This window comes from Oncorhynchus masou, chromosome 8, assembly GCF_036934945.1.
Source record: "Oncorhynchus masou masou isolate Uvic2021 chromosome 8, UVic_Omas_1.1, whole genome shotgun sequence".
In the NCBI taxonomy this organism is placed as follows: Eukaryota; Metazoa; Chordata; class Actinopteri; order Salmoniformes; family Salmonidae; genus Oncorhynchus; species Oncorhynchus masou.
In genome coordinates this window covers 41155632-41173284 of record NC_088219.1, presented here as the reverse complement: position 1 = coordinate 41173284, position 17653 = coordinate 41155632, and the positions used below count along the sequence as shown (strand labels likewise).

At 44.4% G+C, this 17653-nt stretch overlaps 1 protein-coding gene across 1 annotated transcript in view; it reads right to left on the bottom strand.

Annotated features, from left to right (window-relative positions):
* Positions 1-343: 343 nt before the first annotated feature.
* The window catches only part of cacna1bb (calcium channel, voltage-dependent, N type, alpha 1B subunit, b), a 244990-nt gene continuing 227680 nt past the window's right edge, over positions 344-17653 (bottom strand). The window contains exons 51-53 of the mRNA XM_064972460.1: positions 13379-13640; positions 5774-5997; positions 344-4456 (exon numbers count right to left, since the gene is read on the bottom strand). Coding sequence (XP_064828532.1) covers positions 3923-4456; positions 5774-5997; positions 13379-13640 — 1020 coding nt within the window. The 3' untranslated portion in view covers positions 344-3922. The remainder of the gene's footprint in view (positions 4457-5773; positions 5998-13378; positions 13641-17653) is intronic.

Sequence of the window (17653 nt, the reverse complement as noted above, 5' to 3'; positions counted from 1 at the left end):
TTGTTGTTTGAAAGCAGTTACAGTATATTGCTTATTTTTATAGGCCTCTTTACGCCTATGTAGATATTCTATTAAAAATTTAAATTTCCAGCTGCAATAGTGATTTATAACATTAACAATGTCTACATTGTATTTCTGATCAATTTGATGTTATTTTAATGGACAAAATAATGTGCTTTTCTTTCAAAAAAAGAGTGACCCCAAACTAATGAAAGGTAGTGTATATTTGAGTGTAAAGCAAGCCCCTATATGCCACTCTTACAATAAAGATATCCACAACAAAACATATCACCATAAAGCAGGTGAGTATTACCAAGAAATACACCAACTCATTCTCTGTATTCATTTTCGTATATCTTTATTCAAGGTCTTCAATTCATACAAAATGTAATGGTATACATGACTGTAGGATTGACAGTCATATAACATATTCGACAGTAAAGGACCCAGTTGCTCCAGAACCTCAGAAAATAATCCTTCCTCAAATATAGTTCAATACTTTTGTTTAAATGTTGATATTTAAGCTCTTTTGTCTTTCCAGAAACAAAAACATATGATTTAAAGATCTTCAGAAAATACAACCAGTGAATAGATTGTATAAAAAAAATATTATTATTTTTGCACATGCACATACTTTTCATAACATGCAAACATGACATGTCCAGGGAATATCGCCACAGGAAATCTGGATGAGGTATGCAGAGACAAACTGGTTTTAAAATTGGCACTCTAATTAACGGGGGGTTGGGGTGGGTTGGGTGAGGTTGAAAAAAATAAAGGATATGGTCACAGATCTAGGGGTGCACACTGCTTTCTCCTCAACTAGGGCACCATAAAGTGGCTTTTAGAGGCTAAGGAAGAGTCTTGCAATCTACAATGCTACTGTACCTTCCCCTATAAATAGCCATGTTCAAATGTAAAGTCTTCGATTCAAAGTCTAGTACTTCACCTTTTGACGATCCATCAAATAGATTGCGCAATACATCTGACGCTAGAAAACAAAATAGATCAAAATAAATGTGATTTCTGATTCCGTACAATAAAAACAAACACATGTTTACATCTGGGTGGTTGTATCAGGCTACACGCAATAGACTTGCTGAACTCAAAATGTCCTGTTTGACATAATTCAATTGTTAATAATTGTGCATTTTGTCAATGCATTTTCAATGTACATTATATACTACATTTGCATTTTTACAACTCTTTGTAAATATATCCAAAGTGAAATTTGGTCAGAATCGTGCTAAAGCCTGAATCTGGAGAACCCAGAGGGTAAAGTTACAGGGCAAGTGAGAGTCAGTTCAAAAGTGTCATCTTGTTGCATAGTCCTACTTGAAAGAGTCAACTGTCAACGCAACCCTTCAATACCTGCGAAGACACAGAGTTGTAGGCTATGTATCAGTTAGTGAAGGCCTTCACACGACCCTGCCTTCAGGATAAATATATTTGGAAGAAAACAAACCCATGAGATATGGGCAAAGATTCATAAGCATACTGTACATGTAATCTACTTCTCTTCATATATGAGAGATATGAGGCAAGTGTTTATAAACATGATACTTGAATATATTGTTTCTATCAATAAGAACAAGTAAAGTGAAACTTTCCTGGTTGGAGGGAATCACAGATGGCACTTTTTCGCATTGGAACCACTTTGCCTTCCACTCTGGCAGTAGTGTATATTTTTGGAAGAGAAAGGCAAAAGCTCTGTCTACACCCTTAAGCCAAAGTAAACACCACTTCGACAAGTTCAAAACCCTGGCATGCATTACATTGCTTGCTTTAGATCTGTAGTTCTGACCTACTTATAACTCTATTTTACATAATCATTACAAAAAAAAACGTGTTGATGCATTCTTTTCCTCATTGGAGGTCCAACGAAAAAGCGTTACTGTATTCCTTGAATTCAGTAAACCTCTCTTTGCTTTACAATTATATACATTTTTACTCATATGCATAACAGTGACTATGTATACCTCCTATACCGTACACCCTATAACATACGTTCCACCCTCCCCTCTCCAGTGTTGATACATCACAAAAGTCAGGCTGCATTATAACTATAATAACATATATTTAATGATAGGCACTTGGTATTCAGCCACTAGAGCAGTACGTTAGAAAATAGTTGACCTACCCAACCACACTCATATCATTTGCACTCTAGGTACAACTTACAAAAAAATGAACATTATGAAAAGATATTCCATTTAATGTTATAGTTCCATAAAAAATCAATTCGAATCTTCGGTCCTTCTGTGTTTTGTGTTTTTTGTTGTTGTTCAGAAATAGTTCGACATGTCACAGGTGACATGGGAAAACAGCAGCAATACTATACTTAACCATATACTCTCCGTAATGCATCTTACTGTAATACCCAGAGTTATAGAAAGAGGGACTTAGGCCAGGTTTTAGAACAGCCGCCATGTTAGAACCCATATAAAACTCTATTCTTGAAATGTTGGTGATGTAACAATACGAGAGCGCCTATGACAGTTCCCTAAGAAATGACCCGCTGTAAACAAGCAAAACAAGAGCAGCGAATTTAACATACATTTCTATTGATTAGCATTTGGAATGATGTGTATGCAAGTCTGCACAACGCCAATTATCAATTAGCCACGGCTATAGAGGAGAAAGTGGCAAAAAGTGCATTGGCTCAACTCTCTATATATGATTCTGGTAATAAACTCTTAGAAAACAATGTGCTATCTAGAACCTAAAAGGGTTATACGTCTGTTCTCATAGGAGAACCCTTTTTGGTTCCAGGTAAAACCCTTTTGATTTCAGGTAGAAGCCTTTTGGGTTCCGTATAGAACCCTTTTCACAGAGAGTTCAACAGGGAACCTAAAAGGGTTCTCCTAAGGGCCGAAAACCCCTTTTGGAAACTTTATTTCTAAGAGTGTACCAACAGGAGTCTAACGACGCTCTTGTGTAGAAATAGTTAAAGAGATACTAAAGGATTTTCTGCACAGAGGGAAGGGATTGGGTGGTAGTGCATCATTATCATCACTTGTTCCTCCTGGTTCTACTCATATTACTTCCAGTACTAGCAGACACACTACAGGACAAGACACACCATAACGAACGTCGGCCCATGCACAGTAGATCACCAGCTGGGTGTCAACTAGCAGGGGCGATTCATCGCGTAGAAATTAATAGAAAATGGCGCCCGTTATTCTGGCGACAGGACAGCCACCTGCTGCTTTTAACCGTTCGTAGGCATGGTGTTTTGTCCTTTAGCCAGCAATAGAACATAGTCCCATTTTAGATCTGGACAGAGGGGGACAGAAAGGCTTTTATCTGGTCAATGCTGTAGAGAAACACAGTTCACAGTCTTAGTTGTTTTCCTCCAAAGACCGTAGGAAGACATTTAGGCTTTTTTTTCATCTATTAAAACTATTTGACTGACCAGCGCTTTAAATATTCACAGGGATTTCACATGTGCTCTGCACACCATCAAAGCTTTCATTTCAGTGAAAGAATGGAATTGATAAAATGTAATATCAGGTGTCCTTCGTCCTTTAGTGCCATTTGCCAAGAAAAGAGAAAACATCCCTAAGAATGGTTTTCCTTTTCAGAGTACTTTCTGTATGTTTAACACATCTTGGAATATACCTGTCTCCATTGGCCACCTATGAGCACGCAGGAACTGACATCAACTGACATGTGGTCCTCTGTAGCTCAGTTGGTAGAGCATGGTGCTTGCAATGCCAGGGTTGTGGGTTTGAGTCCTGGGACCACCCATACATACAATGTATGCACGCATGACTGTAAGATGCTTTGGCTAAAAGTGTCTGCTAAATGGCATATATTATATATTATCAACACTGTACTGTAATCTGTACAAAAGATGAGCGAGTTCATCAACGTTCAAGCTAAAACGCTTTCAGACATGTGAAGGGGGATATAAGCTACGCTAACACCAGTCATCCTCTTCCTTCTCCTGGAAGCTCCCAGTTCCTCTGGTGCTGGAACTCGAACCGGTGTTGACCCCCAGAGTGAAGTGGTACCCGTTTGGGACCCCAGCCCGGCCCTGTGGGGTAGGTGCAGAGGAAGGCTCAGTAGCCCCATGGGAAGCTGAGGCAGAGGTCCTGGGGGAGCGTCCACCTCCCCCTCCATGGGTGCTCACAGCGTCCTGGAAGTCATCAGGCTCCTCAGGGAGGCTGCGTGGAGGGGCACCCCGCGACTGGGGGCTCAGGTTGGGGTCTGAGCCGATGTGGGTGACGGGCATGGCGGGTGACTCCAGCAGGGCGCTATGCTCCGAGAGGCCACGGCTGAGACTGGACTTGTGCCCCGTGGCACCAAACTGCACAGGTGAGGAGTTGGCGGTCTTGTAGGCCACGGCGGGGCGGGGGGTGAGGGGGGTCTGGGGGAGCTGTCTGCGCCCACGGCAGGTCGTGCTGAACGCTGAAGTTAAGACCACTTGGCTGCCTTTAGCCATGCCGATACTCTGCAAGAGACAGCAAACAAATCAGAGAGTAGTTGAGAGGCAGGGATGGACGGCATACTGGCCACTCGAATCTGAATCATCCCACCCTGAAGCAGCACTATCATCCCACCCTGAAGCAGCACTATCATCTCACCCTGAAGCAGCACTATCATCTCACCCTGAAGCAGCACTATCATCCCACCCTGAAGCAGCACTATCATCCCACCCTGAAGCAGCACTATCATCTCACCCAGCACTATCATCCCACCCTGAAGCAGCACTATCTCACCCTGAAGCAGCACTATCATCTCACCCTGAAGCAGCACTATCATCCCACCCTGAAGCAGCACTATCATCCCACCCTGAAGCAGCACTATCATCCCACCCTGAAGCAGCACTATCATCCCACCCTGAAGCAGCACTATCATCCCACCCTGAAGCAGCACTATCATCCCACCCTGAAGCAGCACTATCATCCCACCCTGAAGCAGCACTATCATCCCACCCTGAAGCAGCACTATCATCCCACCCTGAAGCAGCACTATCATCCCACCCTGAAGCAGCACTATCATCTCACCCTGAAGCAGCACTATCATCCCACTATCATCTCACCCTGAAGCAGCACTATCATCCCACCCTGAAGCAGCACTATCATCCCAGCCTGAAGCAGCACTATCATCCCACCCTGAAGCAGCACTATCATCCCACCCTGAAGCAGCACTATCATCCCACCCTGAAGCAGCACTATCATCTCACCCTGAAGCAGCACTATCCCACCCTGCAGCAGCAGCACTATCATCCCACCCTGAAGCAGCACATCTCATCATCATCACCCTGAAGCAGCACTATCATGAAGCAGCACTATCATCCCACCCTGAAGCAGCACTCCCATCATCATCCCACCCTGAAGCAGCACTCATCATCATCCCACCCTGAAGCAGCACTATCACCCTGAAGCAGCACTATCATCCCACCCTGAAGCAGCACTATCATCACCCTGAAGCAGCACTATCATCCCACCCTGAAGCAGCACTATCATCCCACCCTGAAGCAGCACTATCATCCCACCCTGAAGCAGCACTGTCATCTCACCCTGAAGCAGCACTATCATCCCACCCTGAAGCAGCACTATCATCCCACCCTGAAGCAGCACTATCATCCCACCCTGAAGCAGCACTATCATCTCACCCTGAAGCAGCACTATCATCCCACCCTGAAGCAGCACTATCATCTCACCCTGAAGCAGCACTATCATCCCAGCCTGAAGCAGCACTGTCATCTCACCCTGAAGCAGCACTGTCATCCCACCCTAAAGCCACAAGCTCCAGGTCCACTCACCTGCTTGAAGAGGCCTAGGTCATGGGTCTCTCCAGGGGAGGTGGAGCGGCTCGGGCCGGCTGATTTGGTGTGGTAGTGCTCCCTGCCTCCGTAGCGCTCACAGGAGTAGTAGCGCTGCTTCTCCCCAGCAGCAGAGTGATGCCTCCTCTCCTGAGGCCTGCCTCGGTCACGCTCCCTCGCCCGCTCCCTGGACAAGCCCTCCATGGCAGGTTCAGCAGGCAAACCTGAGGCCGACACACAGACACAAGATTAGGGACTGAAGTAAACTACACTCGTGGAGTATATATGCGCATGTGGGTGTGCATCCCTCAGACCAAATAAAAATGCATAACGCTAAAACATCAGGAAGTGATTTTTGTTGATCTTTCAATTTTCTTCCAAAATTCTATGCTCTGATAAAAACCACAATGACAGAACAAAACAGCTTCAAGTGGCTGTTTTTCATTCTTAATGTGTCAGAGCCCTACCCTAGTGTGTATGGCCCAGAGGAATGTAACTCTTTCTCATCCTCCCTCTGTCTATTGCTCTCCCTCCTTCCCTCTCTCCGTCACCCTCTCTCTGTCTCCTCTCTGGGTTTTCTGCTGCCCTGCCAAGAGGTGTTTATTATTTTTAATGTGGACAGGAATTACACACACCGGTCAAACCATGATAAATGATATAGAACATGACTCTGGAGCAGCACAAGCGGCCGACAGAGTTACAAGTACTTGCTAGCGAATTTGATTTTGAAATATAACAGGGCCTATTTGTATAATTAGTATGCTCATGCATTTACAGTATATTTACACCTTACATAATATGTTATTCGCCTACCTCTCTCTCTTTTGGTTCATTCCTCGCTCGCTTTCAACAGTTAAATGAAATAAGTGTCATTTCATAATTCTAATGACATCCTTTATAGGACGAGAATTAGACGCAGGAGGCTTGTCTTCACGAAGATGGAATGGCTTTGGGTCTGAATAAGTAACTGCTATAGCCTACCGCCACCGTGCATTCGCTCTTCCTTCAAACTTCCTGTGAATTCTATTGGCTGCTGTATTTACAATTCAGCAGAAAAAATGCTTGCGCCCCTCTTTCGAATAGTCAAAAAAAAGTCATAACCCATCCTTAATTAGCTAAGAATAAAGCTAATACTGCATTGAATTTATTACCTGAAAGAGGTAGTCTAGGACATCAGTGCATTCAGAAAAATTATTCGAAAAATGTATTAAATTGTTTTTTTCCTCATCAATCTACACACAAACCCTAATAATGTCAAAGCAAATGTATTGACATTTTAAAAAGGAAAAATAACATTTACATAAGTATTCAGACCCTTTACTCAGTACTTTATTGAAACACCTTTGGCAGCGATTACAGCCTTGAGTCTTCTTGGGTATGATGCTATCAGCTTGGCACCCCTGTATTCGGGGAGTTTCTCACATTCTTCTCTGCAGATTATCTCAAGCTCTGTCAGGTTGGATGGGGAGCATTTTCAGGTCTCTCCAGAGATTTTCGATTGGGTTCAAGTCCGGGCTCTGGCTGGGCCACTCAAGGACATTCAGAGACTTGTCCTGAAGCCTCTCATGAGTTGTCTTGGCTGTGTGCTTAGGGGTATATGTCCTGTTGAAAGGTAAACCTTCACCCCAGTCTGAGGTCCTGCATGCTCTGGACCAGTTTTCATCAAGGATCTCTCTGTACTTTGCACCGTTTATCTTTCCCTCGATCCTGACTAGTCTCCCAGTCCCTGCCTCTGAAAAACATCCCCACAGCATGATGCTGACCAAGGCCCTTCTCCTCCGATTGCGCAGTTTGGCAAGACGGACAGCTCTAAGAATAGTCTTGGTGGTTCCAAACTTCTTCCATTTAAGAATGATGGAGGCCACTGTGTTCTTGGGGACCTTTAATGCTTTAGAAATGTTTTGGTACCCTTCCCCAGGTCTGTGCCTCGACACAATCCTGTCTCGGATCTCTACAGACAATTCCTTGGACCTCATTGGTTGGTTTTTGCTCTGACATGCACTGTTAGCTGTGGGAACTTATATAGACAAGTGGGTGCCTATCCAAATAGTGTCCAATCAATTGAATTTGCCATAGGTGGACTCCAATCGAGTTGTAGAAACATCTCAAGGATGATCAATGGAAACAGGATGCACCTGAGCTCAATTTTATTTTTATACATTTGCAAGAATTTCTAAAAATTTGTTTTCACTTTGTCATTATGGGGTATTGTGTACAGATTGATGAGGATTTTATTTATTTAATCCATTTTAGAATAAGGCTGTACTGTAACAAAATGTAGGAAAAATGTAGGTTTCCGAATGCACAGTATATCAAACTAGAACAGGATTATCTATTTTGGATGCAATTTGAATGGAGTTGATGGAGAGAAAGACTCACAGGGTGCACTGCTTTAAAACTCTGCAGCTGAAATATAAAATATATATATATATAAAAAAGAAGAAAAAAAAGGTCTATCATGCCTGCTTTAAGTCTGGTTTTGGGGTGGGGCTCTGTTAGAACATGGAGGTTATTACTGCATTGTCGGAACTAGAAGCACAAGCATTTCGCTACACTCGCATTACCATCTGCTAACCATGTGTATGTGACAAATAAAATTTGATTTGATTTGATTTGAGGGGTTGGGGTGGGTTTGATTTGGTGGGGAATCCGTGTGTGTTCTTCCCTCTACCAGTTCCGTCTGTTATCTGTATCAGCATAAAAAATACAAATATTATAATAAAATTATAATAAGGTGAGCCTCGAAAGCCAGATGGAGATGGGTAAATTAGACGGGCATTCGGTCTTTATATTACTGTAGCATAGACTATGTTGCAGAAAATATAGGCTTACCAATCACAATAAAACAAGTTACCTTCATGAGATGGTAGGTCTACATGCATTGTGACCTGCGCTCCATACTTAGATGAGCGTTGATGATTCATAAATGCAGAGGCCGTAGAGAATCCCGATTTAGGCAGCGCATATAATTTAACAGTTCCATTTCATGCCATGCTGTTCATATAGATAATTTATTATCATTTATCGGTTTCTAGCAGTTACTTATCCTCGGAAAAGGGAGTGATTTTAGGCGGTAAATCCTGGTAAATCTCAATAACCTGCCATTGAACTCTAGTGGACACACACTGACCAGCACCACTAGTACGCTCAGTCAGCACAACAGTTCCAAGGATCACGTTCCTGCTTTATGGAGGTCATGGCTAGGTCCCAATTAGCACCCTATTCCCTATGTAGGGCACTATGTGTGACCAGGGCCCAGAGCCCTATGGTGAATAATGCACCATTTGGGACACAGCTCATGTGTGTCAGACATGAACCCATACAGAGCAAACAGGGACATAGGGGTGTCATCATGGATTCTGAGCCATGTGGAATGGTACAGTATCTGTGTGGGTGTGTATGAGGTACAGTAAGTCAGTATGGGTGTGTGTGCATGTCTGTACTAACGACATTTAACCTATGGGAGAAAATGAACTAAACCAACAAAACTCTTGGCTGCTGAAGCCCCTGTTCTGTGGGGCTCAGGCTGCCTGAGATAATCTCGACTAGAAGAAAAAAGGTGCTTTAGCACATGAGACTGGCTAATTTCACATCGTTGTACAGTGCGTAGTGCCTGCCCCGTCGCCCATAAGGGGAGCTACTATTGGAGCAGCTTAGCCGATTATATAACTACCGCTTTTGAGGTTATAGTACAAAGGGGAACGACGTATACAAACTTTTAAAAATCAAATCCCCACAAAGCAAATTTTCCTCGGGGGAACTCACAAGTCTCTTTGTTAGTCAGATGGAAAGCTTGACACGCAAAATCCCTGGCTCAAGCTTTTTATTAAACACAACAGAAACCTCTTTCCTTCATAACCCGATCACAGGTCCATATTAAACACGGCAGAAACCTCTTTCATTCATAACCCGATCACAGGCCCTTATTAAACACGGCAGAAACCTCTTTCCTTCATAACCCGATCACAGGCCCTTATTAAACACGGCAGAAACCTCTTTAACCCATAACCAACAGATCACAGGCCCATTAAACACAGCAGAAACCTCTTTCCTTCATAACCCGATCACAGGCCCTTATTAAACACGGCAGAAACCTCTTTCCTTCATAACCCGATCACAGGCCCTTATTAAACACGGCAGAAACCTCTTTCCTTCATAACCCGATCACAGGCCCTTATTAAACACGGCAGAAACCTCTTTCCTTCATAACCCGATCACAGGCCCTTATTAAACACGGCAGAAACCTCTTTCCTTCATAACCCGATCACAGGCCCTTATTAAACACGGCAGAAACCTCTTTCCTTCATAACCCGATCAAACACGGCAGAAACCTCTTTCCTTCATAACCCGATCACAGGCCCTTATTAAACACAACAGAAACCTCTTTCCTCCATAACCCGATCACAGGCCCTTATTAAACACAACAGAAACCTCTTTCCTTCATAACCCGATCACAGGCCCTTATTAAACACGGCAGAAACCTCTTTCCTTCATAACCCGATCACAGGCCCTTATTAAACACAACAGAAACCTCTTTCCTCCATAACCCGATCACAGGCCCTTATTAAACACAACAGAAACCTCTTTCCTCCATAACCCGATCACAGGCCCTTATTAAACACAACAGAAACCTCTTTCCTTCATAACCCGATCACAGGCCCTTATTAAACACAACAGAAACCCTTTCCTTCATTAAACACAACAGAAACCTCTTTCCTTCATAACCCGATCACAGGCCCTTATTAAACACAGCAGAAACCTCTTTCCTTCATAACCCGATCACAGGCCCTTATTAAACACAGCAGAAACCTCTTTCCTTCATAACCCGATCACAGGCCCTTATTAAACACAGCAGAAACCTCTTTCCTTCATAACCCGATCACAGGCCCTTATTAAACACGGCAGAAACCTCTTTCCTTCATAACCCGATCACAGGCCCTTATTAAACACGGCAGAAACCTCTTTCCTTCATAACCCGATCACAGGCCCTTATTAAACACAGCAGAAACCTAACCCGATCACAGGCCCCTTATTAAACACAGCAGAAACTCTTTCCTTCATAACCCGATCACAGGCCCTTATTAAACACAGCAGAAACCTCTTTCCTTCATAACCCGATCACAGGCCCTTATTAAACACAGCAGAAACCTCTTTTTCCTTCATAACACAGCGAAATCATCACAGGCCCTTATTAAACACAGCAGAAACCTCTTTCCTTCATAACCCGATCACAGGCCCTTATTAAACACGGCAGAAACCTCTTTCCTTCATAACCCGATCACAGGCCCTTATTAAACACGGCAGAAACCTCTTTCCTTCATAACCCGATCACAGGCCCTTATTAAACACGGCAGAAACCTCTTTCCTTCATAACCCGATCACAGGCCCTTATTAAACACGGCAGAAACCTCTTTCCTTCATAACCCGATCACAGGCCCTTATTAAACACAGGCCCTTAGAAACCGGCAGAAACCTCTTTCCTTCATAACCCGATCACAGGCCCTTATTAAACACGGCAGAAACCTCTTTCCTTAACCCGATCACAGGCCCTTCATAACCCGATCACAGGCCCTTATTAAACACGGCAGAAACCTCTTTCCTTCATAACCCGATCACAGGCCCTTATTAAACACGGCAGAAACCTCTTTCCTCCATAACCCGATCACAGGCCCTTATTAAACACGGCAGAAACCTCTTTCCTTCATAACCCGATCACAGGCCCTTATTAAACACAGCAGAAACCTCTTTCCTTCATAACCCGATCACAGGCCCTTATTAAACACGGCAGAAACCTCTTTCCTTCATAACCCGATCACAGGCCCTTATTAAACACGGCAGAAACCTCTTTCCTTCATAACCCGATCACAGGCCCTTATTAAACACAGCAGAAACCTCTTTCCTTCATAACCCGATCACAGGCCCTTATTAAACACGGCAGAAACCTCTTTCCTTCATAACCCGATCACAGGCCCTTATTAAACACGGCAGAAACCTCTTTCCTTCATAACCCGATCACAGGCCCTTATTAAACACGGCAGAAACCTCTTTCCTTCATAACCCGATCACAGGCCCTTATTAAACACGGCAGAAACCTCTTTCCTTCATAACCCGATCACAGGCCCTTATTAAACACAACAGAAACCTCTTTCCTTCATAACCCGATCACAGGCCCTTATTAAACACGACAGAAACCTCTTTCCTTCATAACCCGATCACAGGCCCTTATTAAACACGGCAGAAACCTCTTTCCTTCATAACCCGATCACAGGCCCTTATTAAACACGGCAGAAACCTCTTTCCTTCATAACCCGATCACAGGCCCTTATTAAACACGGCAGAAACCTCTTTCCTTCATAACCCGATCACAGGCCCTTATTAAACACGGCAGAAACCTCTTTCCTTCATAACCCGATCACAGGCCCTTATTAAACACGGCAGAAACCTCTTTCCTCCATAACCCGATCACAGGCCCTTAATCCGATACAGAATTTCTGCTACTATGCAAAAGTGTCCAAGCGATTTGGAACAAGAGCCAAGTCTCTATGTCTCTCTGCCTCTGAGAATGAAAGGTTTCCTTACTCTGTTTCTGTATGAATTCATAGTTCATCATATGCTGTATGGGTTCCACAGTGAGGTGTCTTTCAGTCTGTGTATGTTGCTGCATGAGCGGAAGTATGCATGTGAACGTGTGTGTGTGTGTGTGTGTGTGTGTGTGTGTGTGTGTGTGTGTGTGTGTGTGTGTGTGTGTGTGTGTGTGTGTGTGTGTGTGTGTGTGTGTGTGTGTGTGTGTGTAAGCTATGATTGACACTAGCAAAGCAGCGGTTTTCCAAGTGTATTTATTAAAGGGCAAAAATACAATAGTGATACATGTAATAGCTGCATAATGGAGTGAGATACTCAATGAATTAAATATGAATTAAATATTGACTGATTTAATGACATCCACCAGTTTTGGTGGGAATTTACGTTTCAACTTTATGTCATGAAAGGACCCTAACAACTCTAAGTCTCATATGACTTATTTAGATGTTTTGTTATCATATTGATAGAATAATAACGTTTGATTATGTCTCATTTGCATATACACCTGAATATAAATGACCCTTTTGCATAGTCAACTTTAGTTGGAATTTATCAATGCACAACACAAACACTACTATTTATGAGATTTGGCAGTTCCTTTTTGGGAGAGCCTTCCTTTGCAGGTTAATTACTTTGTGGACATTTCAAATGAATGAACTCTTAACTTTTTAAAACAAAAAAGGAACCCCCACCGTTCTCCCGTCTTTGTGCGTTTCATCCCGTCGGCATTGTAATGATGATGATGATGATGCCGATCAGAAACAACATGCGCCATTGTTGACATTTTGAAGGGGTCCAGCATGTGTTTGAGCGGCCATAACAGATGTTTGCGGGAAAATATGCTTTGTACAAGCAAGAGTAGGAAATAAATCAATTCAGCAACAATTACGTGACAAGTGAATTTTCACCCCACAAAAACAGGGAAGTAATGGCTGGAGAGAGGGAATTCTGAGGTGGGCGGGGCTTGTGCGTTGCTGACGTGTGTGTCTGAACATGCATGTGTGGTGTGTACCCCTCTCTCACCTGCTATACTAGAAGGCTGCACGCTGGATGCCCTGTCGAGTGACTTCTGCTTCCTGTCCCTGTCCTTGTCCCTGCGTCTGTGACAGCGGTGGTGATGGTGATGGTGGTAGGGCCTGTCTTGGGCCTGGCCTGGAGCTGAAGATGACTGGGCCTGGGCTTGGCTAGGCCTCTCCAGGGTGTAGTCCCTCAGACTCACCTCCTGGGGGCGCTGGGAAGCCAACGTGGATGCCGACCGCCTGATAGGACTGATGTCAGGGATAGGCTGGGAGGAGCGAGCAAAGACGAAAAACGGTGAGTGGAGGAATACAAGATGGAGGGCTAGCTACCATAGAAGTGTAGCATTAGAGTATTCTAAAATACAGCACAACCACTGGACTGGAGCATCAAGCACCAAACTGTTCACTAGACAGTGGACACAGTACAGACGAGGAGGTACAACAGACCAGTGGACACCAATCTCTGGGCTTGAGACTGACGTTCAACCTCTTCAGACACAAATGTTGAGGAGACATTTCTGACTGAAACACTGAGCGATTTCAATACTCACTACAGTTAATCTTGAATACATCACTAATGATTGGCATAGCACCGCCCAATCCCAAATCAACCCATTTGCCCACATCCCTATGGTATAATCAATATGGTAATGATATGGTAATGACTCTACCTTGCCTCTGGCCAGCTTTATGTGCGGCTTGCTGACATTGTAGGAAGGCTCAGTGTCAGCATGCTGCATGCAATGATCTGGACAAGAGCTAGCCTCTGGCATGCTAAGTGGCAACATACTGGCACCATACCATATTTACCATGCTGTCTAAATCTATCATTTGTTTTTATACACACAGGTGCATAGGGGGTAAGAGCTAATGTTCGATTTGGGGTTGGATGTACGGAATGTTCGGCACGAGTTGTTAAAGCTTGTCGTAAACCAGCAGGAGACACTGCTAGTGAACTAAGAATAAGCAGGGTGTTGACGTTTCCCTTGAAATATTTCCCACCTTGACAGGTGCGGAGTTGTCTGTGTTTGGAAAAAGCCTGATGCCGCAGTGAAATTAACTTGGCAAAATAGAACATTGAGAAGTTTAAGACTGGAGGTAAATAAAGTAAGTGAAATGACAGGCTGGAACACGAGCTACGTTATTCCTCCCTCTGGTGGTAACAGCCTGGATGACTTCCTGCCACAGATGTCCCATAATGCTGCAGTCTCCTGGAAACGGCATACGGGTATTCCCCATATAAACCATCCTTTTCAATTTGACTTTTTTTAATTCATTGTTGAAAAGGTAAATCAATGAAGTGATATTGTAGCTCATAACCAAATTGATTCTTGAGGTATACGCTCCGTTGAGCTTGTTCTAAGAGTTCCTATCAGTCCCGACCAGTAGCTAGAGTCAGTGGTTTGTACAACAAAAACCACAACAACCACGACAACAACACATGGAAATAAAGAGAGAACAGTACAGTTATGTCAATGTAGGAAAATAGCAGTGCTCTCAGTGCCTACATTAAAACATTAACAAACCACCCACTGAAACGACACACAAACATACAATGGTCACAATGGTCATATCACGTCACTTCATGGCAAGAAAGCAAAAAAAGAGTGTTTGGTGTCCCATGGATTTATGTGAGGTGAAGTACTAAAACACTCAACAATAATTCTACTGTAGGTGACATGGATCTTGACCACTCACACCAATATGGGCTTTAGCTAATGTCTGAAGAGTGTCAAACTGATGGTGAGAGTATGTGAACTCCCCACTGGAATGGAGGGAGCACATAGAGGCCAACATAGAGATGGAAAGAGAGGGATGAGAGAGAAAAGGAAAGAGGTATAACAGAGAGAGACAAAAGGAAAGAGATATGACAGAGAGAGAGAGAGAGACTTTTGACTTTTTGTCTTTTTGATACATTTCATTAAAACCTCACAACCACCACCACCCCCCCACCCCCTTTAAAAAACAAATATCCTGTATGCTGCATACTCACCTTGTCCTCTACGATTCAAAACCATATCACACATCCCAGTAACCAGAACCTCACCACTTCTACAACCGTATATCCAACCCATCTTCCCCAGCTATACAGATGGCCTCCCCGACACACCATCTCCTGAAACATCTCCACACTTTATATAATTTTAAATTAAGCCGCGCAGACACCATCCCATTAAATAACAGTAAAGGGTCTATTATCCCCCCACCTCTGACCCTGTTCCTCCTTGTTAGCCAAATAGCCAACTTTCCCTGAGCCTCACATACCCCCTGCCACTGATGTGCCTTCACTCCTGTTAGGCTCCTAATGTTCCTCACCTTAATGCAGAGGTTGTAGAGGGCTTTACCTCCCACCCTCTCAAACTCCCCCAGGCTCAGAGAGTTAAAGTCCAACAAGTCCTCCATACCCCCTTGCCAGTCCCCAGTCTCTGCTGTCACCTGCAGTGGCGGAAACATCGGTGGCTCCCCCCCCCTTTGGCCACTCAAACACCCCCCCTTACCGGCTCAGACATTGCCTCCTGGACCTCCCCCAGGAATCTCTCCAGCAGCCTAAGAGATGTTCGTCCTGTTTGTTGTGCCAGGACTTCCAGGGTTTTCCACCCTTCCTCACCCAGCAGTCGAAGGTCACCCAGCCTTAGTAAACCAGCTGGCATCAGTCACTTCTGCAGGGTGACCGATTGAACCGATCTCAAAAGGATGGCTGGATTGTGGAAGATAGGCTCCTCCCACAGTCCAGGCCCCACCCCCCCTTCTCGTGTGGGCTTTCGCAGCTGCCAGGCCCTCAGCACCACAGAGTAGAAATCAGAGAGACCTGCTGTACTCAGCCTCTCCAGCCTCATGAGGAAAAAGCTGCCAGTCCAACTCTAATCCGCAAGCTATCCTCAGCAGCGCCCATGCTGGTTCTCTCCAGCTGACATCACTATGGTACAGCAGTCTTTGCGCCACCTTTAGTCAGAATGCAGCCACCCTTCTCTCCAGTTCCACCAGGCTCTGTCCTCCTTCGTGGATGGAGATGTACAACACTGCCGCCCTCAGCCAGTGATGGCCCAACCAGAAGAAAATCCACCAGGGCCTCCCGGGTGGCGCAGTGGTCTAAGGCACTGCATCGCAGTTCTAGCTGTGCCTACCCTGACGCATTCACACAACACGCAAAAGAAGTCCGGTCCAATTATTTCCCAAATTTTTTTATTAAACTCCGTTGGGAGTCCATTGACCCATGGTGTACGGCTGGGGGACATCTGGGTTACGGCCTCTACCAGTTCATGGGACAACAGTGGAATGTCAATTTCATCCCTCTGTGCCAGAGAGAGCTTAGGGAGTTCTGCAAACAAAATTTGAGCACACATAGGATTACACAGTTCTGCCCTATACCAGTCAGTATAAAACTCCACATTCCGCAATTTCCCCCACCACAGAGGTCACCCACCCATCTGACAGCCGCAAACAATGCATACCCTTCGCTTCATGGCTCTGTCTTTCCAAACAAAAGAAGAAGGAGCTCAGAGCATCTCCTTGAGCATGGAGAACCCAGCTCTTACAAATGCTCCCTCTGCTTTAACCTGGAAAAAACTGCCCAGGTCTCTACGTAATTCAGCTAAATTAGCCTGGAGGCCTACATTGCCTTGCCCCATGAGCTCAACCTCCACTTCACTGATACTTCGCTTGAGTTGCCCCAATACTCTCCGAGCCTCTGAGGATGAAAGAGCGTTACCGTTGACAGAAAAGCAGAATTTAGACTGTTCCCTCATCCTACCATTGACTCAGAGACTCATACTCCTCTCTTCCCCCACCTTTCCCAAAAAGTCTGGAAACCTGAGCAAAAAGTAGCATCTTGTAAGAGCTTTACATGAAACTTCCAATGGGATGCTGCCTGTGTCTCATGGCCCCCTGCACATTGACCTCAATTTCCCCCATTGGTGCTTGTACCCTCACCTTGTCTACAGCCTTTATGTGGGCATGCAAAGCTCTTATTCCCCAAATCCCCACACTCAAAGCACCGTAGATTATCTGGCAAACCACGCGAGTCCCTCCCCATGCCTCACTGGTACTTAATGAATATGATGTCAGTTCGGTTGTCATCTGAGACATTATGACTGATGACAGGACGACCTAAACTGTATCTGGGAAAGTCTACACATTATAGTTATCAGATTCACATGGAATTGTTGTGCAATTCAAATGTTTAAATATACAATGATTTGTGAAAAGATTAAATGTAATTTTAGCTTCCAAATGAGAGATTTGGGTTTTCATAAGGTTAGTGCTCTGCTCAAACAGTGGC